The sequence below is a fragment of the Poecilia formosa genome, unplaced genomic scaffold (assembly GCF_000485575.1).
Source record: "Poecilia formosa unplaced genomic scaffold, Poecilia_formosa-5.1.2 Scaffold11, whole genome shotgun sequence".
NCBI lineage: Eukaryota > Metazoa > Chordata > Actinopteri > Cyprinodontiformes > Poeciliidae > Poecilia > Poecilia formosa.
The window spans coordinates 4,007,514-4,022,518 of record NW_006799950.1 but is presented as its reverse complement, the minus strand read 5'-3'; the positions used below and the strand labels follow the sequence as shown (position 1 = coordinate 4,022,518).

General features: G+C 42.8%; 1 protein-coding gene across 1 annotated transcript in view; it reads left to right on the top strand.

Moving 5' to 3' along the window:
- Positions 1–14,999, top strand: part of frmpd1a (FERM and PDZ domain containing 1a) — a 37,508-nt gene extending 22,509 nt beyond the window's left edge. The window contains exons 5-16 of the mRNA XM_007544720.2: positions 1,145–1,247; positions 1,378–1,423; positions 2,625–2,729; positions 4,491–4,586; positions 4,743–4,868; positions 4,956–5,075; positions 5,633–5,769; positions 6,888–7,107; positions 7,230–7,412; positions 7,750–7,891; positions 8,696–9,958; positions 10,548–14,999. Of these exons, the coding sequence (XP_007544782.1) occupies positions 1,145–1,247; positions 1,378–1,423; positions 2,625–2,729; positions 4,491–4,586; positions 4,743–4,868; positions 4,956–5,075; positions 5,633–5,769; positions 6,888–7,107; positions 7,230–7,412; positions 7,750–7,891; positions 8,696–9,958; positions 10,548–13,909 (5,903 nt within the window). The 3' untranslated portion in view covers positions 13,910–14,999. The remainder of the gene's footprint in view (positions 1–1,144; positions 1,248–1,377; positions 1,424–2,624; positions 2,730–4,490; positions 4,587–4,742; positions 4,869–4,955; positions 5,076–5,632; positions 5,770–6,887; positions 7,108–7,229; positions 7,413–7,749; positions 7,892–8,695; positions 9,959–10,547) is intronic.
- The last annotated feature ends 6 nt before the right edge of the window (positions 15,000–15,005 follow it).

Genomic DNA, 15,005 nt, shown 5'->3' with positions numbered 1-15,005 from the left:
TAAATAGCCTCTTTGGCACTCAACAGTCAAAAACTCAACAAAAATTCAACAGTCACAAAACGGAAAAGGTCTGTACTTTTTCAAGTTTGGAGGACCCCGAAGCGCTTCACACTATTTTCAGCCATTCATCCATTCATGCACACATTCGCAGACTGACAGAAGCGAGGTTACCACCGGACCCTCTAACCCCCACCAGCAAGCAAGACGGGTGAAGCGTCTCGTCCAAGGACACAACAGAGACGGGCAGAGTCGACGCTCGAACTGGCAACCCAGTTCGAACAGGACGAACCCCTGCTACCGTTGTCTTGGTCCTAGTAGTGCCCCATAAACTAAATCTCTCCGTTTGTCTCTTACCCTCAACAGAGAGATACGCAGTGCAGTGGCTCTGACTCGCCATGCAGAATAAAGTTAGGGACCCCTCTTCCTGCTGAGAACATCACCACCACTAAACACTGTAGGTTTCAGGTTTGGATATGAGAAAAGTTAGAGGATATTGTGACTAGATGATCATCAGTGGGTTTTCTTAAAGATAAACATCTAAATATTGTTAGACGTTAATATAGAAACAATCTGTGCTGTGGTGGCGCAGGGGCAAAGCACAACCCATGTATTGAGGCCTTAGTCCTCCTTCCAGTGGTTGCAGGTTTGATTCCCGGCCTGGTGACATTTGCTGCATGTCTTCCCCCTCTCTCATAACCCTCTTTCCTGTCAAAACTACTTTCAAATAAAGGCCACAAGAGCCAACAAAACCTAAAAAAAAATACATATATATATAGAAACAATCAGAGAAAGATTATAATTCTGATTTCTCCTTGTCTTTATTGAAACTCTGTGTAGACTAAATTAGCTGGTAAATTACAACAAACATCTAAAAATCACCTCGGGTGTTAAAACCGAACCGAAACGTCAGCGTGGGAGATTTCTGTTGGCGACAGTGAAACACAATTAACTGACTGCTAATATGCATGTTGTGGGACAGCGAGCTCTTTAGAGAGCAGGATGGAAAATATTGCATTGGAGTCAGATGAAAGGAAATGACTAGAACACATGCTGCTGCCAGTCCTCAGCGCTCACGAGCCGTGTGAGCTCAGACGGACTGAAAGCCCCTCAGGCCTGACGACGCGAGGACGTTTTATGTGTCCAGGTGGTCCTGCAGATGGCCGGCTCGTCCCTGGCGACCAGCTTGTGAAAATCAATAACGTGGCTGTCGATGACCTGACCCCAGAACAAGCTGCTGAAATAATCAGGTCTGCGCATGCAAACGCAAAACACAGGCTCACGTATCTGAATGTTGTTGCTTTAGTCTGTTTGTAACAGGGTTTGACCATAACAACCAGAACTTTTGTGTGTGTGTTTGTTTGTTTTTTTTTCTTTTAGGGAGTGTCAAGACACGCTGACCATGACTGTCCTCAGAATCCTGCATGTGAGTCTGCTGGTAACCACTGAATGTGGGGATTGAGTTGGACTGGTCGGACCAATTAAACCTGCCAGTCATGGCTTTGTACTTTGGGAGAAAGGCGGAGTACCTGGAGAGAATCCACGCACGCACAGGGAGAACATGCGATCGCCATGCAGAAAGAGCGGCCCTAAACGTTACACCGACGGAAATAAACTGCAGCTTGCCCTCATTTCCTAGTGTTTTGGGTGTAAAATATTGATGAACACCAAAATCTTTGCAGGAGGAGGCAGACTGAGAGAATAAAACACCCTGACTGCACAGTTTAGTGGAACTCACTGTAAAACATTTTCTTGTGTTTGCAGGTGTTATCACTTTGACAGGGTTTATACTGCATGCTTCCAACCTTCCTTCCTTTCTTCCTTCCTTCCTCTGTTCTTTCCAGACAAATAATAATTCTTAGTTCACAGACATCGATGCCAAAAGTAGTCATGCGTTGCATAAAAATGACACGATGTAGCTGCCTTAGTTAACTGTAACTGTGTTGTTTGACATGTTCTCTTTCTCCACTTGCTTATCATTTTTTCAATAGAGTTTATTCATTTCTAAGCTCTTTGGATTCCTGAACTATTTTCGTCTTCAATGCTTGCCCCCTCCGAACATGATTTAAAATGGAGCTGAGGATCAATATTCAGGAGAAGAGAGTTTCGTGTCTCGTAGGACTTCTGAGTAAATTAACCAGCATAGTGTGTTTCTAGTACAGCCTGTGCAATTCAGTGTCTCTATTCACATGGGATTCTGAAACGCTGCAGTCAGCAGAAACATTAATCAGGCTCTTTCTGCATCTGAGCTTGAGGTGAGGTGCACCTCATCCAATCCACTCACCCGGCACACGCCGCTTTATCAGTGTTGGATGTGACGGTAGGCGAAACCCAGAGGAATTTCCCCCACAACTAGGTCTACCTAGAAAAGGACGAGGCTCTTTTGTTTACTGCCTGAACACGTGTCTCGCGCAGCGTCTGTGAAACCGAGGTGTGTGTTTGCATTAAGATTGATTTGATTAGATAATGGTAAATAAATGGCTGCTACTCAGAGAGTCTCATGAGGAGTTTTTGCTGACGGAAACACTTATCAAGTGATTCATATCTCGCCGCTCCCTTCAAGAAATCATTACTGAGATTTAAGGAATCTCTGCAGATCGAGTTTTATTAACGTGTTTTCATCCCAGGGCCCGAAGTCGTCGTTCATCACGCCTGAAAAGAGGGCCAAGCTCAGGTCCAACCCCGTCAAGGTCCACTTTGCGGAGGAGGTGGAGGTGAATGGACAGTCTCAGGTAGGTGTTGGTTACCTCAGACAAAAAACGTGAGGGGGGTTTAATCTCAGGAACGTCTTTTCGTGTGTGAAATCTCACACAGGGGAAGACAGGCAAAAGATAAAAATAGGCATTTGTTCATTTTTAGAGTTACAGAAGTGTTGTCTTCCAATCAGCTTGATAAATCTCAGGAATCTTTATTTTTGGACACACAGTTTGTTCGCCTGAGTTAAAGTCACTATAAACATGAAACTCCCTCGATCCCAAAACAAGCCTGCAATGCAGAAACATGGGATCCACACACAGTTTCATAAACACTTCAAGATTTCCATCTGCTTCTTAAACGACACCGACTTCAACAGTGCCAAGCAAAGAGATCATTTACAGATTTTGCTTTACAAATTGCTTTTGATGTTGATTTATATTTTCCAGTATTATTTCATCATGTATGCAGTTTTTTTCCCTGTTATTCCCTTCGTTCTTGCTGGTTTGAGTTCCCGTCTTTCTTGTGGATTTAAAAGCAGCTACAGGAGGAAAACGCCAGAAACTGGAGTGTCCATTAGTAAAGACAGAGGAAATGTGGATCGATACCTAAACCACTCTTCGGTCCTAATTTCTGCGATTGCAGGACATGTTTAGATTGAAAGGGAAAAAGCGGAGGGGCATTCAGGGGAGACAAAGCAAGAGAGAAAGCAGAGCAGAAGACGGCGGAGATGGGAGGGACCTAAACTGCTCTCAAATCGACTGCTCTACGTTTGAACTTAAAACATGCCTGCATCAATGTTTCATAGCATCACATTGTCAGTGGAGGAAAAACACTTTCCAAAATCATAGGAGAACAGGGATGACTCACTGCAGAGAACAAGCAGGGCAGACAGAAACAGGCCAGTGTGATGCGCAGAAATCCTTTGCAAGAAAAGCCAAAGAGCAAATGTTCTGTTTTATTGCACCATGACATGTAAACAACGTTTTGTTTTTAATGATGCCGATTTATTTCCAGTTGCAAACTTAATCATAAACAAGCTACAAAAATACAACAGTTCAATCTTGCCTTGCAACATTTTGTTGTGGAAGTATTCATACCTTGTTTCTTCATCTTTTCCTGTATCAGCTTTGAAAACACAATGTCTATGGTGAATTATTGTGGTGGTACAATTATGCTGGGAAGAAGCAAAGAGGTTCGTCGTAACTCCGGAAGATCTGCAGAAATCCAGAGCTCAGCTGGGAGAGTCTATTGACAACTCAGCTAGTTGGTGTTCAATCTTAATCATGTCTTTACGGAAGAGCAGCAAGAAGAAAGCCAGGCCTGTTTTCTGGCCCGGCTTGCCGTTTGACACAAGGCATTTAGAGGTCATAGCAAATATGGAAGGAGGTGAAAAACTCCTTCCAATTTTTTGGATTTTATGCAAAGCTTGCCACAAAACAACCAACACTGCATATCACACTAAACGAGCAGTTTCCATGTGAAATATGTAGCTGGAAATATTATGCTTTAAGTCCAGACCTAATGCATGCCACACAGATTTTTATACACGGAAAGTACACAAAACCATGCACAATATTTGTTCCACTTTATGCATCACTTTGTGTTGATCTGTCACATGCAGCAGAAGCATAATAGGTTTATAATTGTAACGCTGAAAAAATTAAAAGGTCCAATATTTACAGATACTTTTTCAAGGCGTGCTACTTTATATTTCTTGATGCTAGCATGTCCTGACCCCGTTCAGCCTTTTTGTCAAATGCTTTTCGCTGATCTCTGATGTTCCTGTTTGTTTACAGGGGAACTCACTACTCTTCCTGCCCAACGTTTTGAAGGTGTATCTGGAGAACGGGCAGACTAAGGCTTTCAAGTTTGAGACCAGCACAACTGTCAAGGTATTTTGATATGACAGTCGACGATTTTAAAGCCTGAGACGAGCACACACGGGATTTTTGTGAAAATAATCTGCAACTTCAAAGGAAAACTTGCCAGAACAACATCTAAGTGAACATGAATTTCTCTCAAGATGGCCTTTTGTTTTTCCACTCTAGGATATCGTGATGACACTAAAGGAAAAACTCTCACTGAACCGAATTGAACACTTTTCCTTGGTGCTCGAGCAGCAGCACAACAGCAGCAAGCTGCTGCTGCTGCACGAAGAGGAGAGGATACATCAGGTATTAACACACATCGGGAGAACATTTTAGCTTTCATCTGCTTGTGCAAACGTATGTCTGATATGATGTATGTGTGCGTGTCCTCAGGTGGTCCAGAAGAAGGAGGTCCATAACTACAGGTGTTTGTTCCGTGTTTGTTTCATGCCCAAAGATTTCAAGACGCTGCTGCAGGAGGATCCCACTGCCTTCGAGTATCTTTACCTTCAGGTACAGCTCTGAGGGAAATAAATGCTACCTGGAGATGTGTGTGTGTGTGTGTGGGTGTGTGTGTGTGTGTTTTTCTTTTTTTTGCTAACGTCTGTATTTTTTGGAAGCGATTACTGTTCATGTTGCTATGTATTGAAATGTAATATGTTTAGTAAAACTAAACCAAACATAACTAAGCTAACATGTTAATTCTGATGAAATCACGGAACTCATTTTCTGTGATTTCATCATAATTCTACAAATTATGACCATGAGATTAGTAAAATAATGACTCCTTCTTCTACAGAAAGATTGCTGAAGGACTTATTGAATTAGTGAGTAGGTGTGATATTTTCTGAAGTGCTATGATTAACTTAGTTGACAAATTTCCATCTGGTGTGGAATAAAAGCTCAGCTTCTTCAGAAAAAATACCACCCACCCTGTACTGTTTTTATGACAAGATACATAAAATTGAAAAGCTGATGCAAAAACATACAATAGTAACATTGCTTTAAAAAAAATGCCAGATTAATTTGCCAAATCAAATGTTCATCATTCGTGTCGTTCCATTTCTAAGGGGGTGAACGATGTGCTGCAGGAACGCTACGCCGTTGAAATGCGGTGTAATACCGCCTTAAGACTTGCTGCGCTGCACATTCAGGAGAGGCTGGTGAGCTGCGGACTGTCCCCCAAAGCCAACCTGAAGATGATCACGTAAGCCTCTGTGTGATTTATTAAACTGCAGCAAAGAATCAGAAACGCATTTCATGATAAATATGACGCAACCTTAAGCTGCGTAGGATATTTCCTCTTCAGGAGTTATGCGAACAAGCTTCAGCAGTTTTGTGTATTTATGTTTGTAAGACACAAAGCTGCCTAGCAGAATAAAATCAATGATCCCCAATAAAAGTTAATCTCACTGCTACTTAAGGGTATCTCAGAATACATTTGCTCATTTAGCAGATGCTTTTATCTGCTTAGAACCGTCATTCAGGTTTTAGCACATGAGGATGTTCTGACATCGGCATCAAGAATGAAATCGATCGAAAAGTGTAAGCATAAAAGGTGAGGAACGCAGACAGACAGGAGGTGCTCTGTGCTCCGACAGTGTTTTGGGATTTTGTTTCATTATATGGCAAATGTGGAAGAAGAATCCAAACTCAGGGTTTGAATGTAGAGGTGTCAGTTCCTGACAGAGAATCACGATCGTATTTTGGTCTTGCAAAGAGTCTCGGGTCTTGTTTTATATCTGCAGTACTGATTACACTCTTGATTACAGTTTGATTTGAGTTTATTTTCAATTTAAGCTGAAAGCTGTAATCCAGTACCCAGTGCATGAATTCATATCCTTTCATCATTTTTACAGCCACAAACTTAAATATTCTTTTTGCGATAAACCAACACAAAGTGTGACTTTCTCTCTTTAATAAAAGCTTCCACATAGCATGATGCTGCCACCACAAAGTGTATTCATGGTAATGCAGAGCATTGTTTTTTTGTTTTTTTTTTGCATTCAGATCAAAAAGTTCAGTTTTGGTCTCAGATGACGAGATTGCTTTCTTCCACGTGTTTGTGACGCCCTGCTTGGATTGTGGCAAACTGCAAAAAGAGTGTGTTGCAACTTTGTTTAAAAATTAATTTGGATGCGTAACTGATTCTTAATTAATTTTCCCAAATATATTAATGGAGTTAGCCTTTGGTTATGCTGTATTTTATTATACAGATTCTGTTCTAGGGGACAATAACACTTTTTGAAAATCTAATCATGTCATTGATGGAGATGCTGGATGTTTACTTCCTGATGGAAGTTGATTTTTCTATGTTTGCTCCAGGAAGACTTGGGGCATAGAAAATTTTGTGTCGTCCACATTACTGAGGAACATGCGAGAGAAAGATCTGAGGAAGGCAATCGGCTTTCACATGAAGAAAACCCAGTCCCAGCATGATCCCAAGCAAAAGAGCCTGTCAGTAGATCAAGCACGGATCAACTACCTAGAGGAGCTGAGTGATCTCAAGTCCTTTGGGGGAAAGTCCTTTGGTGCCACCTTGATGGTAGGCTTTTTCCATCTAAAAAAAAAGAAAAGAAGAAAGCTGATATAGACCAGCAACATTTTTGAAATTCCTTTGTATTTTGCTGTTTTCTTTTCTCTTTCTGATCTCCATCGGGCTTCCAGCTTCAGGACAGGGAGTCGATGGTGAGCCTGCTGGTTGGCGCGCGCTACGGGGTGAGTCAGGTGGTCAACCACAAGCTGAGCATCATGACGACCCTTACCGAGTTCAACAGCATCACTCGCGTCGAGCTGCTGCCGGAATCAGACAAAGTCAGCCTCGTCAAGATATACCTGCAGGACATCAAGGCAAGTCCCTGGAGGACTAACACACCAACTTGTTCATGATGTGCATGCTTGAAGGGCTCAGGTTACATTTTTATGCAGTTGCCTGTAGCTTTTTCTGCCTTTGTAATTGAGACAGAAAAAAAGCTTGGAAGAAACAAAGACTGGTGACATTACGTACAGGACAGCAGAAAGATTTAATTAAATGCATTCAATTTAATGCATTAAATAATGGCTTCCCACAAAGAAAGTAGTGACAGTAGCATTGGTAGCTCGAACTTACAATATAAGTTTATAAGGAGAAGATTCATAATGTCAGATTTTTATAATCAAATCCATGTTTTGATTTCCTTTCTCATAGCCCATCACATTACTGTTGGAGGCTGGTGCAGCAAAGGATATGTCTTGCCTCATAGCAGGCTACTGCCGTGTGTTCATTGACCCGAACATCAACGTTTTCCCCTGGATAGACGACAAGAAACACAGAGTTTCTGCTGAAGAAGGTACGTGAGCAAAAAAACATTTGAACAAGATTTATTTCATTTCTTAACCCTTCTGTCAAGATCCACATTTAAAGTTCATGTTTTTTCAAGTTAGGCAATCTGACATTTAAATTTCCTCTGACGGCTTAGAAAAGTACTGCTGCTGATTATAAAAGCAAAAAACTACAAACCTGAAAAAGTTGGTGCCACGTTGGTATTTATCACCTCTATTAAAATCAAAATTGCCCACAAAAAGAAGCCATCCAGTTAATGAACTGTTTGTGATTTAGACAAGCTGTTTATCTTCCATTTTTATCTTGTATGTTGTAGAAAACAAATGCAGGCAAATGGAAATATTCGTACTGCATGAACTATTTCACATTTTTTCCACAGACATGAGTCTGTTTACTGTGTTTTAATGTGCTAATTCAACAGAAAAGTTCTTGTTTCTGACTTGATAAACAAGGAACAGAATCACTATGTTTATACTGCGATTAAATTATAAATAGTTACTGTGTTCACTCGTTGTATGATTTCTGCTGGAGATTTTGATTTGGTAGTTATTGAGGTGTCTAATAATAGAAGTGATGAACTTTTCAAAATTGTAGTTGTGTAGAAAATGAAAATAGTGTATATTTTTATTCCCACCTCACAATATCCACTGTTCTTTTGTTGGTCGGACACATAAAATTTCAATAAAATACAATAAAGGTGGTGGTTGTACTGAGAAAAAGCTAAAGTGTAAGAGTGTTTGAGCCAGGCAGTAAATTCTGCAAAACTTGTGTCACATGTTTGACTGACTACTGCTTTAATATGGGTTTACAGGTTATGTGTCAAGATGTGCAAGTGACTCAGAGGACTCTTCAGACTTGAATATGGAGCCGTTGTACAGCGTGGCGTCTCAAGATGACAAACCCCGCCCTCGCGTTAGATCCCTGTCAGACTCTGAAGGAAGGAAGAGGAAGGACAGGGACCGGATGAGAAGCAAAGACTGCAAAGGGAAGGGAGACGCACCTGTGGAGAATAAAAAACCAAAACAAGAAAAATATCTCGATACTCCAAGAGAGTCCGCTTCATTAGGAAATGGTAAAGAGGAAAAGAACGATGACACATCGAACAAAAAGAGGCTTGGTGCACAAATACAGATTCAAATAACCGGCAATGATTCAGGGGCTCACAACTTAAGCCCTGGAGCTGGAGAGGAAGAGCAGCCGTCTGCATCAGAAGCATCAGACTCATGTCACACTGACTCTCACGTCCTCACCAGTCCCTCCAGTGACTCTCTTGATGCTCTGGAGGAAGACGATTTAATTTCATGCGCCTCCTCTTCTGTCCAGACTCAAGCTCTCTCACAACCTCACGTCTGCGTCCACTCCCCTTTTCAGCTTCACCTCCACTCTGACGGACATGTTCAGCCTCACCTCCTCACTCCTCCTCCACTTCACGCTCATCCCCTCATTCACCTCACAGTTGTTAGCTGTGCCGGAGAATCGGGAGAAAGAGGAGGCGGCTGCAGGAGATCCGGTGACGGAGCTGATCCCAAACTTATGTCCACCCCATCTCCGAGCCCCAAAGGTCAAAAACATTCAGGTGAACTCTGCTCAGCGGACAGCTCGCTGTGTTTCGCTGAGCTCTCCCGTCTCGCAGATCTCCTGCCGAGCCCTCCTGAGGCCAGCGAGGACGATGATGTCGAAGATGACGAGCTGAGGCGGAAGGGGAAGTTACAGAGCAACATAAGTGTGACGCTGAGAAATGCAGATGAAGGTGGAAGTGCTAGAGAGCATCCTTTCTCCGCTTCTCCGTCGTCCCCGTCTTCCCACAAAGACTTTGTTTTTAACTTTGACCAAAGCGATGCTCGCTGCTACTACAACCTATGCTCCAACATCACCCCTGACAGCGCTCGCAGCCTTCCAGGCCCTCAGCATCCTAACATCCATAAGGACGAAGCGAAGGCTGATGGATCTGAGCCAATTCCCATCCTCCAGCCGCCCCCAGGATTCGGGGACAGCAGCTCAGATGAGGAGTTCTTTGATGCAAGAGATCGCTTCACCTCGCCTGAAGATCCCACATCAGGTGCTGTCCGAAGAGGTGATTTATCTTTGGCCAAAACGTTGTTTGCAACATTCTTCCAATGTCTTTGCTGCCATCTGGTGGCTGTAGAATTTAGTGCACAAATGGTTTGAGTAATGAATCACAACATAATGTGTGCAAGTTTTTCTTGCACACATGTAATCACAAACGAAGACTAGTTGCTAAAAAAAACTAACACCTTCAATCGTGAGTGAGGATGAGTTTCAAGAAACGAGTGACATGAACTTAAATTTCTAATTTGTTGAGATTTCCATTGGGATATAAATTCATTTTCTCAATGTGTCTCTCTCAAGTGGTGCTTCCCAGCTTCTTATACCACAGCAGATTTGAAAATATAGGCAGACAGATGAAGCGTTGGAAAAGACAATGTCACTGACCTGCACTTACATAAAAGTTTTCTTATAGGAAGACATGATAATTGTAAATTAAACTCAATTAACTCAACTTCGTGAACAGCTTAAGCAAAGAGAAACGCGAGTAAATATATCATGTGTTGCTTTTACACAGGAAGTACAAGTATTTTTCAAAACATGCAAGTAATGTTTTTTTTTTTGTTATCATCTTTGTATTTTTTTGTTTCTTGCAGGCAGTCAAACAGAAATGAAGCTGGACACCCTGAGCATTCTCAGCCTGAGTGACATCAGAGTCTCTGTAATGGACACAGAAATGGACAAACAGGAAGACCAAGAGGAAAGAGAAAGCAAAGACTCAACATTTCTCCTCCGGAAGAAATCCAGAAAGCGACGCTCTTTCATGGAAACTGATTACACCTCCAGAGTTACGTATCCAGAAACTGATATTGAATCGGAGTCCAATTTAAACCCTTACAGGTTTCTTAAAAACATTTTGACAGGTCTAAATGATAACCCAATACTAACTTTAGATCCACAACCCTCGGGGCTAACCCAGAATCCCAGCCCTACCATCTCCTCTCTCACTCATTCTGAAGGAGAGCCGGCTCAGCTCGAGTCCAAACCCATCTTGTCAAAGCTTTGCTCCCATGACCCAGGCTTTCTGTCTGCTTCTGAAAAAAACAGGAATCTAAACCCCCCCTCCAGGACCAGGAAGCAGGAAATGGAGATGGAACCAGATGCAATGGAATCCAAATCAGTCACAGATCTGGTGAAGGTGGTTCTTCCTACCATCACCGTCGTCCGCTGCCGGGTCGATCCAGATGGAAAAGAGAGTGCCGATCGGAGAGGTGACGGAAAGGAGGAAGGGGAAGATCAAGAAGAGATTGGTGAGAAAAAAGAAGCAGAGAAGGAAAATCCAGTAGGTTTGACGGGAAACGGACCACTTACTAGTCATACGTTTTTGCCTGATACAATTGAGGAGCACGGGAAAGAAGAAAAGAAAGAGAACGTGTTTGACGTGTCATCCAGTTTAAAGAGACCCCTTGTGGGTGCTGAAATACCACAGGGTGCAATCATAATGCCTCATAGTTTCACAGAAGTAAATGAAAGGTTGGTCACTGCACATATGAACAAACATGTTGACAAAAATTTCCTTTCACTGATTTCACCACCTCCTCCTCCACCATCACCGCTTCTCCCTCAAACACCTCCTGCACTTAAACTAGAAACGGAGCCTTTGATAAAAGAGGCGGAAACCTCCAAAAACATAACATCAATCAATAATACTGCTGTAGCTCCCAAAGAACAGAGTAATAACCACAGTGGCTCAGCTAAATTATTAAAACAGGCTTTAATAAGTGCTAATGATGAAGAACTCATTCATGAATCTACAGAAAACTCTAATTCAGACAACGTTTTTGACGATGAAGATGATGCAGATGCTAGTAATTCTCTAAGTTACTCTTTGGGTAAGAAAAAGAAAGACAGGACTGTAAGTGCAAACAGTTTCCTTGGTGATTATTTAACCCAGGGAACTAAAGATGAAACACACATCAGCGCTCAGCTTCTTTTAAACCTTGAAGTCCAAAACAGGGACCATTCTGTCAATGCTGACCACATTCTCGCTATAAAGTCAATTAGGGCAAAACTGGGAGCTGCAACAAGCATCATATCCTCTCTTAACTCAGGAACTGCACTGAAAAACACAGTTACACCAAAACCAAAAAGTGACTCCAACTTGATGAGTAGTGAACCTGCAGAGAGTTTAGGAAGTCCTGGCATCGTAATGGCAAAAGCTGCCACACTGAATGATCTCTCCAAAGAGCTTCCGCCCCCATCTCGTTTTATCTTACAGACTTGTTCACCGAGCATCATGGGCCGCTTATCTGCCTCAACCCTAAGGGGGAAGATTCAAAACTTGCCTCTTTATTTATCACGCTCCCAAGAAAGTCTAAATAAAGCAGGGGTTGGGAGTTCTGCGCCGAGTCCAGCTGGGGAAGCTAGTAGCGACATTGCATGTACCACCGACAACGTTCCTGATATCACACAAACCCTTGACTTAGAGACATGCACAGCTCCTGACTCAGCCGAATCAGATGATTCCGATGCAACGCTGACTGGATCTGAATTGGATGGGGAGTTTTTTGTAGAGACAACAACAGCAAAGAGATCTCCTTTGGCGTCTGAGAAAAAAGAAGTTAGTTGTCAGCTGCCTGTGCAGACTGAGCCCAAACAGCATAATCAAACTCTTTGTTCCAGATCTAATGACAACACACCTGGACCCATAACAGAGCCTCCTGCATCTACAACAAGCCTATTCCAAAGAAATACTTCTGGGCTGAACACCAACACTCCTGGACCTGTAACAGATGCCCCAGAACTAAACATAAAAGTCAACAGTCTACAGGAAGACATCCCAGGTTACAAAGGGAGCAGTCAGTCTCCAATAGTGGTGACCACTCAGAATCTGAATGGACCACGACTTGCTTTTCATGGTCAATCTCAAAAAGTGAGGACAAGCAGTGACAGACCTTTGATGGGTCTTTGTAGTCCCTTGGAGCAGACTTCAGACCCGTCAAAAGTATCTGCTGGTTGCAGAGTGTTCACCATCTGTGAGGATTTGTCCCAGACAAGTACTCCAGCAGACCTGGTTGCCACTACGCCCCTGAAATCGGAGTTTGGTTGCAGTTCTATACTTGCATCTGGGTGTGAGTCACTAGCAGAGGGGGTCCAGGTGCCCCTGGATGCCTGTGGCTGTCCAGCATCATATACAAACTGCTTCAGTGGGGAAGACAGCTTTGATGATGAGCTTACAATCTATGAATTCTCCTGCCGCTCTCAGAGCACTGGCATTTCTCAAACTTCCAGAGCAGGTCTTCATCTGATTACATCTCCTCCTGTTCCCTCCTTTATCCCTGCTTCCTCTACCGTCTCCCCTTCATTTCCTCAAACCATCCTTTTCTCCTCCTCCTCCACCTCTGAGCTCAGCCCTCTTCTCTCACCCCACTCAGACACCTCGGAATCCTACTTGTCTGAAACCCACAAGGACACTCTCACCCATCTGGGTCAGCAGCACTACCCAGAACCTCCTAAAGGCTTCCAAGTTCTTCGCAGAGATGTTGATAAGCTTCTATCAATTTTGGAAGGTAGCGGTGGCTCTGATCGTTCTGCGGCAGGACTCGGAGGTCGTCACGCAAGGGACACTTGCCCGGCGCACTTCACAGAGAACAAACGGGTTCTCCAGTTAGAAGCACGTCGGCTCATGTCTAGTTGCCAGAAGGTAACGGGGACTGGGCAGAGCCCGGAGGAAATGCTAAGGTTTTTAGCTGACAGTTTCCGAACGTTGGTGGAGCTGGCCACCGTCTGCCTCTGGTTCTCTGGTTGCGAAAGGTGCAATCGAAGAAACGCAGAGGCAGTCACAGGCCTGGCAGATGTCGCCCGCTCATTCAGGGACTTCTGCTTGGCGGCGGAGCGGGCAAGCAGCAAACGTAGTTGTCAAGACCTGAGCACCAAGCTGCTGGCCAAACAGTGCACAGCACTTACCGCCTCCGTCTTCTGCCTCACCCAGCTGTTTCGTACCCTCACTGCACTGTGAGAGAACAACCTCAGATTTGGTGTCATTGTCCAGTCCAAGAGCTGCTCTAGACTTTTATCAGCTGGAACACTCAACAATCAACATGGCAGAGCCAAGTTTGATGCAGTTAACAGTGATCATGTGTAGAGGTGCATGTGATGACTTTCTTTATGCTGCACAAGTTTTGCTGTCCACAAACGGTGGATTTGTAATATTTAGGAACTGATATACTTGAATGTATTCTTTATCTAGCAAGTGTATTATTTATTTACTTATTTATTGAAAGGGTTGCTACTGTGTGTCTGAGGAGGCGTAGAATGTCATTGGAAGAAGAAATGTTTACAGACTGCTTTGTTAGCAGGAGAAACAATGTTTGCAAGTCCCATCACACACAGTAAATGGTTTTGATTTACTCATTCGCAGGCCTTTAGTTTACTCAGCTTTCTATATTAATATAACTTGATGATCCTCTGAGATCTGTGGTTTACTTATTCCTGCATGCAGTGCCTTGCAAAAGTATTTTTTATATATTTTTGCCACACCCAATTGCAACCTTTTTTTTCCCCTTTAGATTTTCTGTGATAGGCCAACACAAAAGAGCATGCACAGCTTTACTTTGTGGTGGTGTATCACTTAAAGTCTTGATAAAATACATTTTAAGTTTGGAGTTATAGGAAGTGTGGAAAAAAGTTAAAGAAGAGCAAATACTTTTGCAAGGTGCTGTACTGTGCTGTATATTTACATAACCCCGTCCATCTGGGAGGATCTTTTTTGAATGTTACTGTTTACAAAATCTAAAGTTGTGTGATCCGAGGAATCAAACCGGAAGTTGTTTGCTGTTTTTTATACATAGCAGAGGAATGCCGGCGTATGTGCATTACAAGATCAGTTTGAATGAGCTGCATTCAGTTAGGTGCAAATTTGCACGAACCTTTGGTATTATTTCCGAAAAGTTAAATACAATGAACAGCTTTTATCTTTGTTTTTCCAACTTCCTCTTTTTGCACCTCTAGTTAAGACTGAACCTTCCTATGCATATGGATGGACATTTATTTTTCTTGGTTACAAACACTAACTTCCGAACACGTTTCTCCAAATATTGTTAATGAGATATATA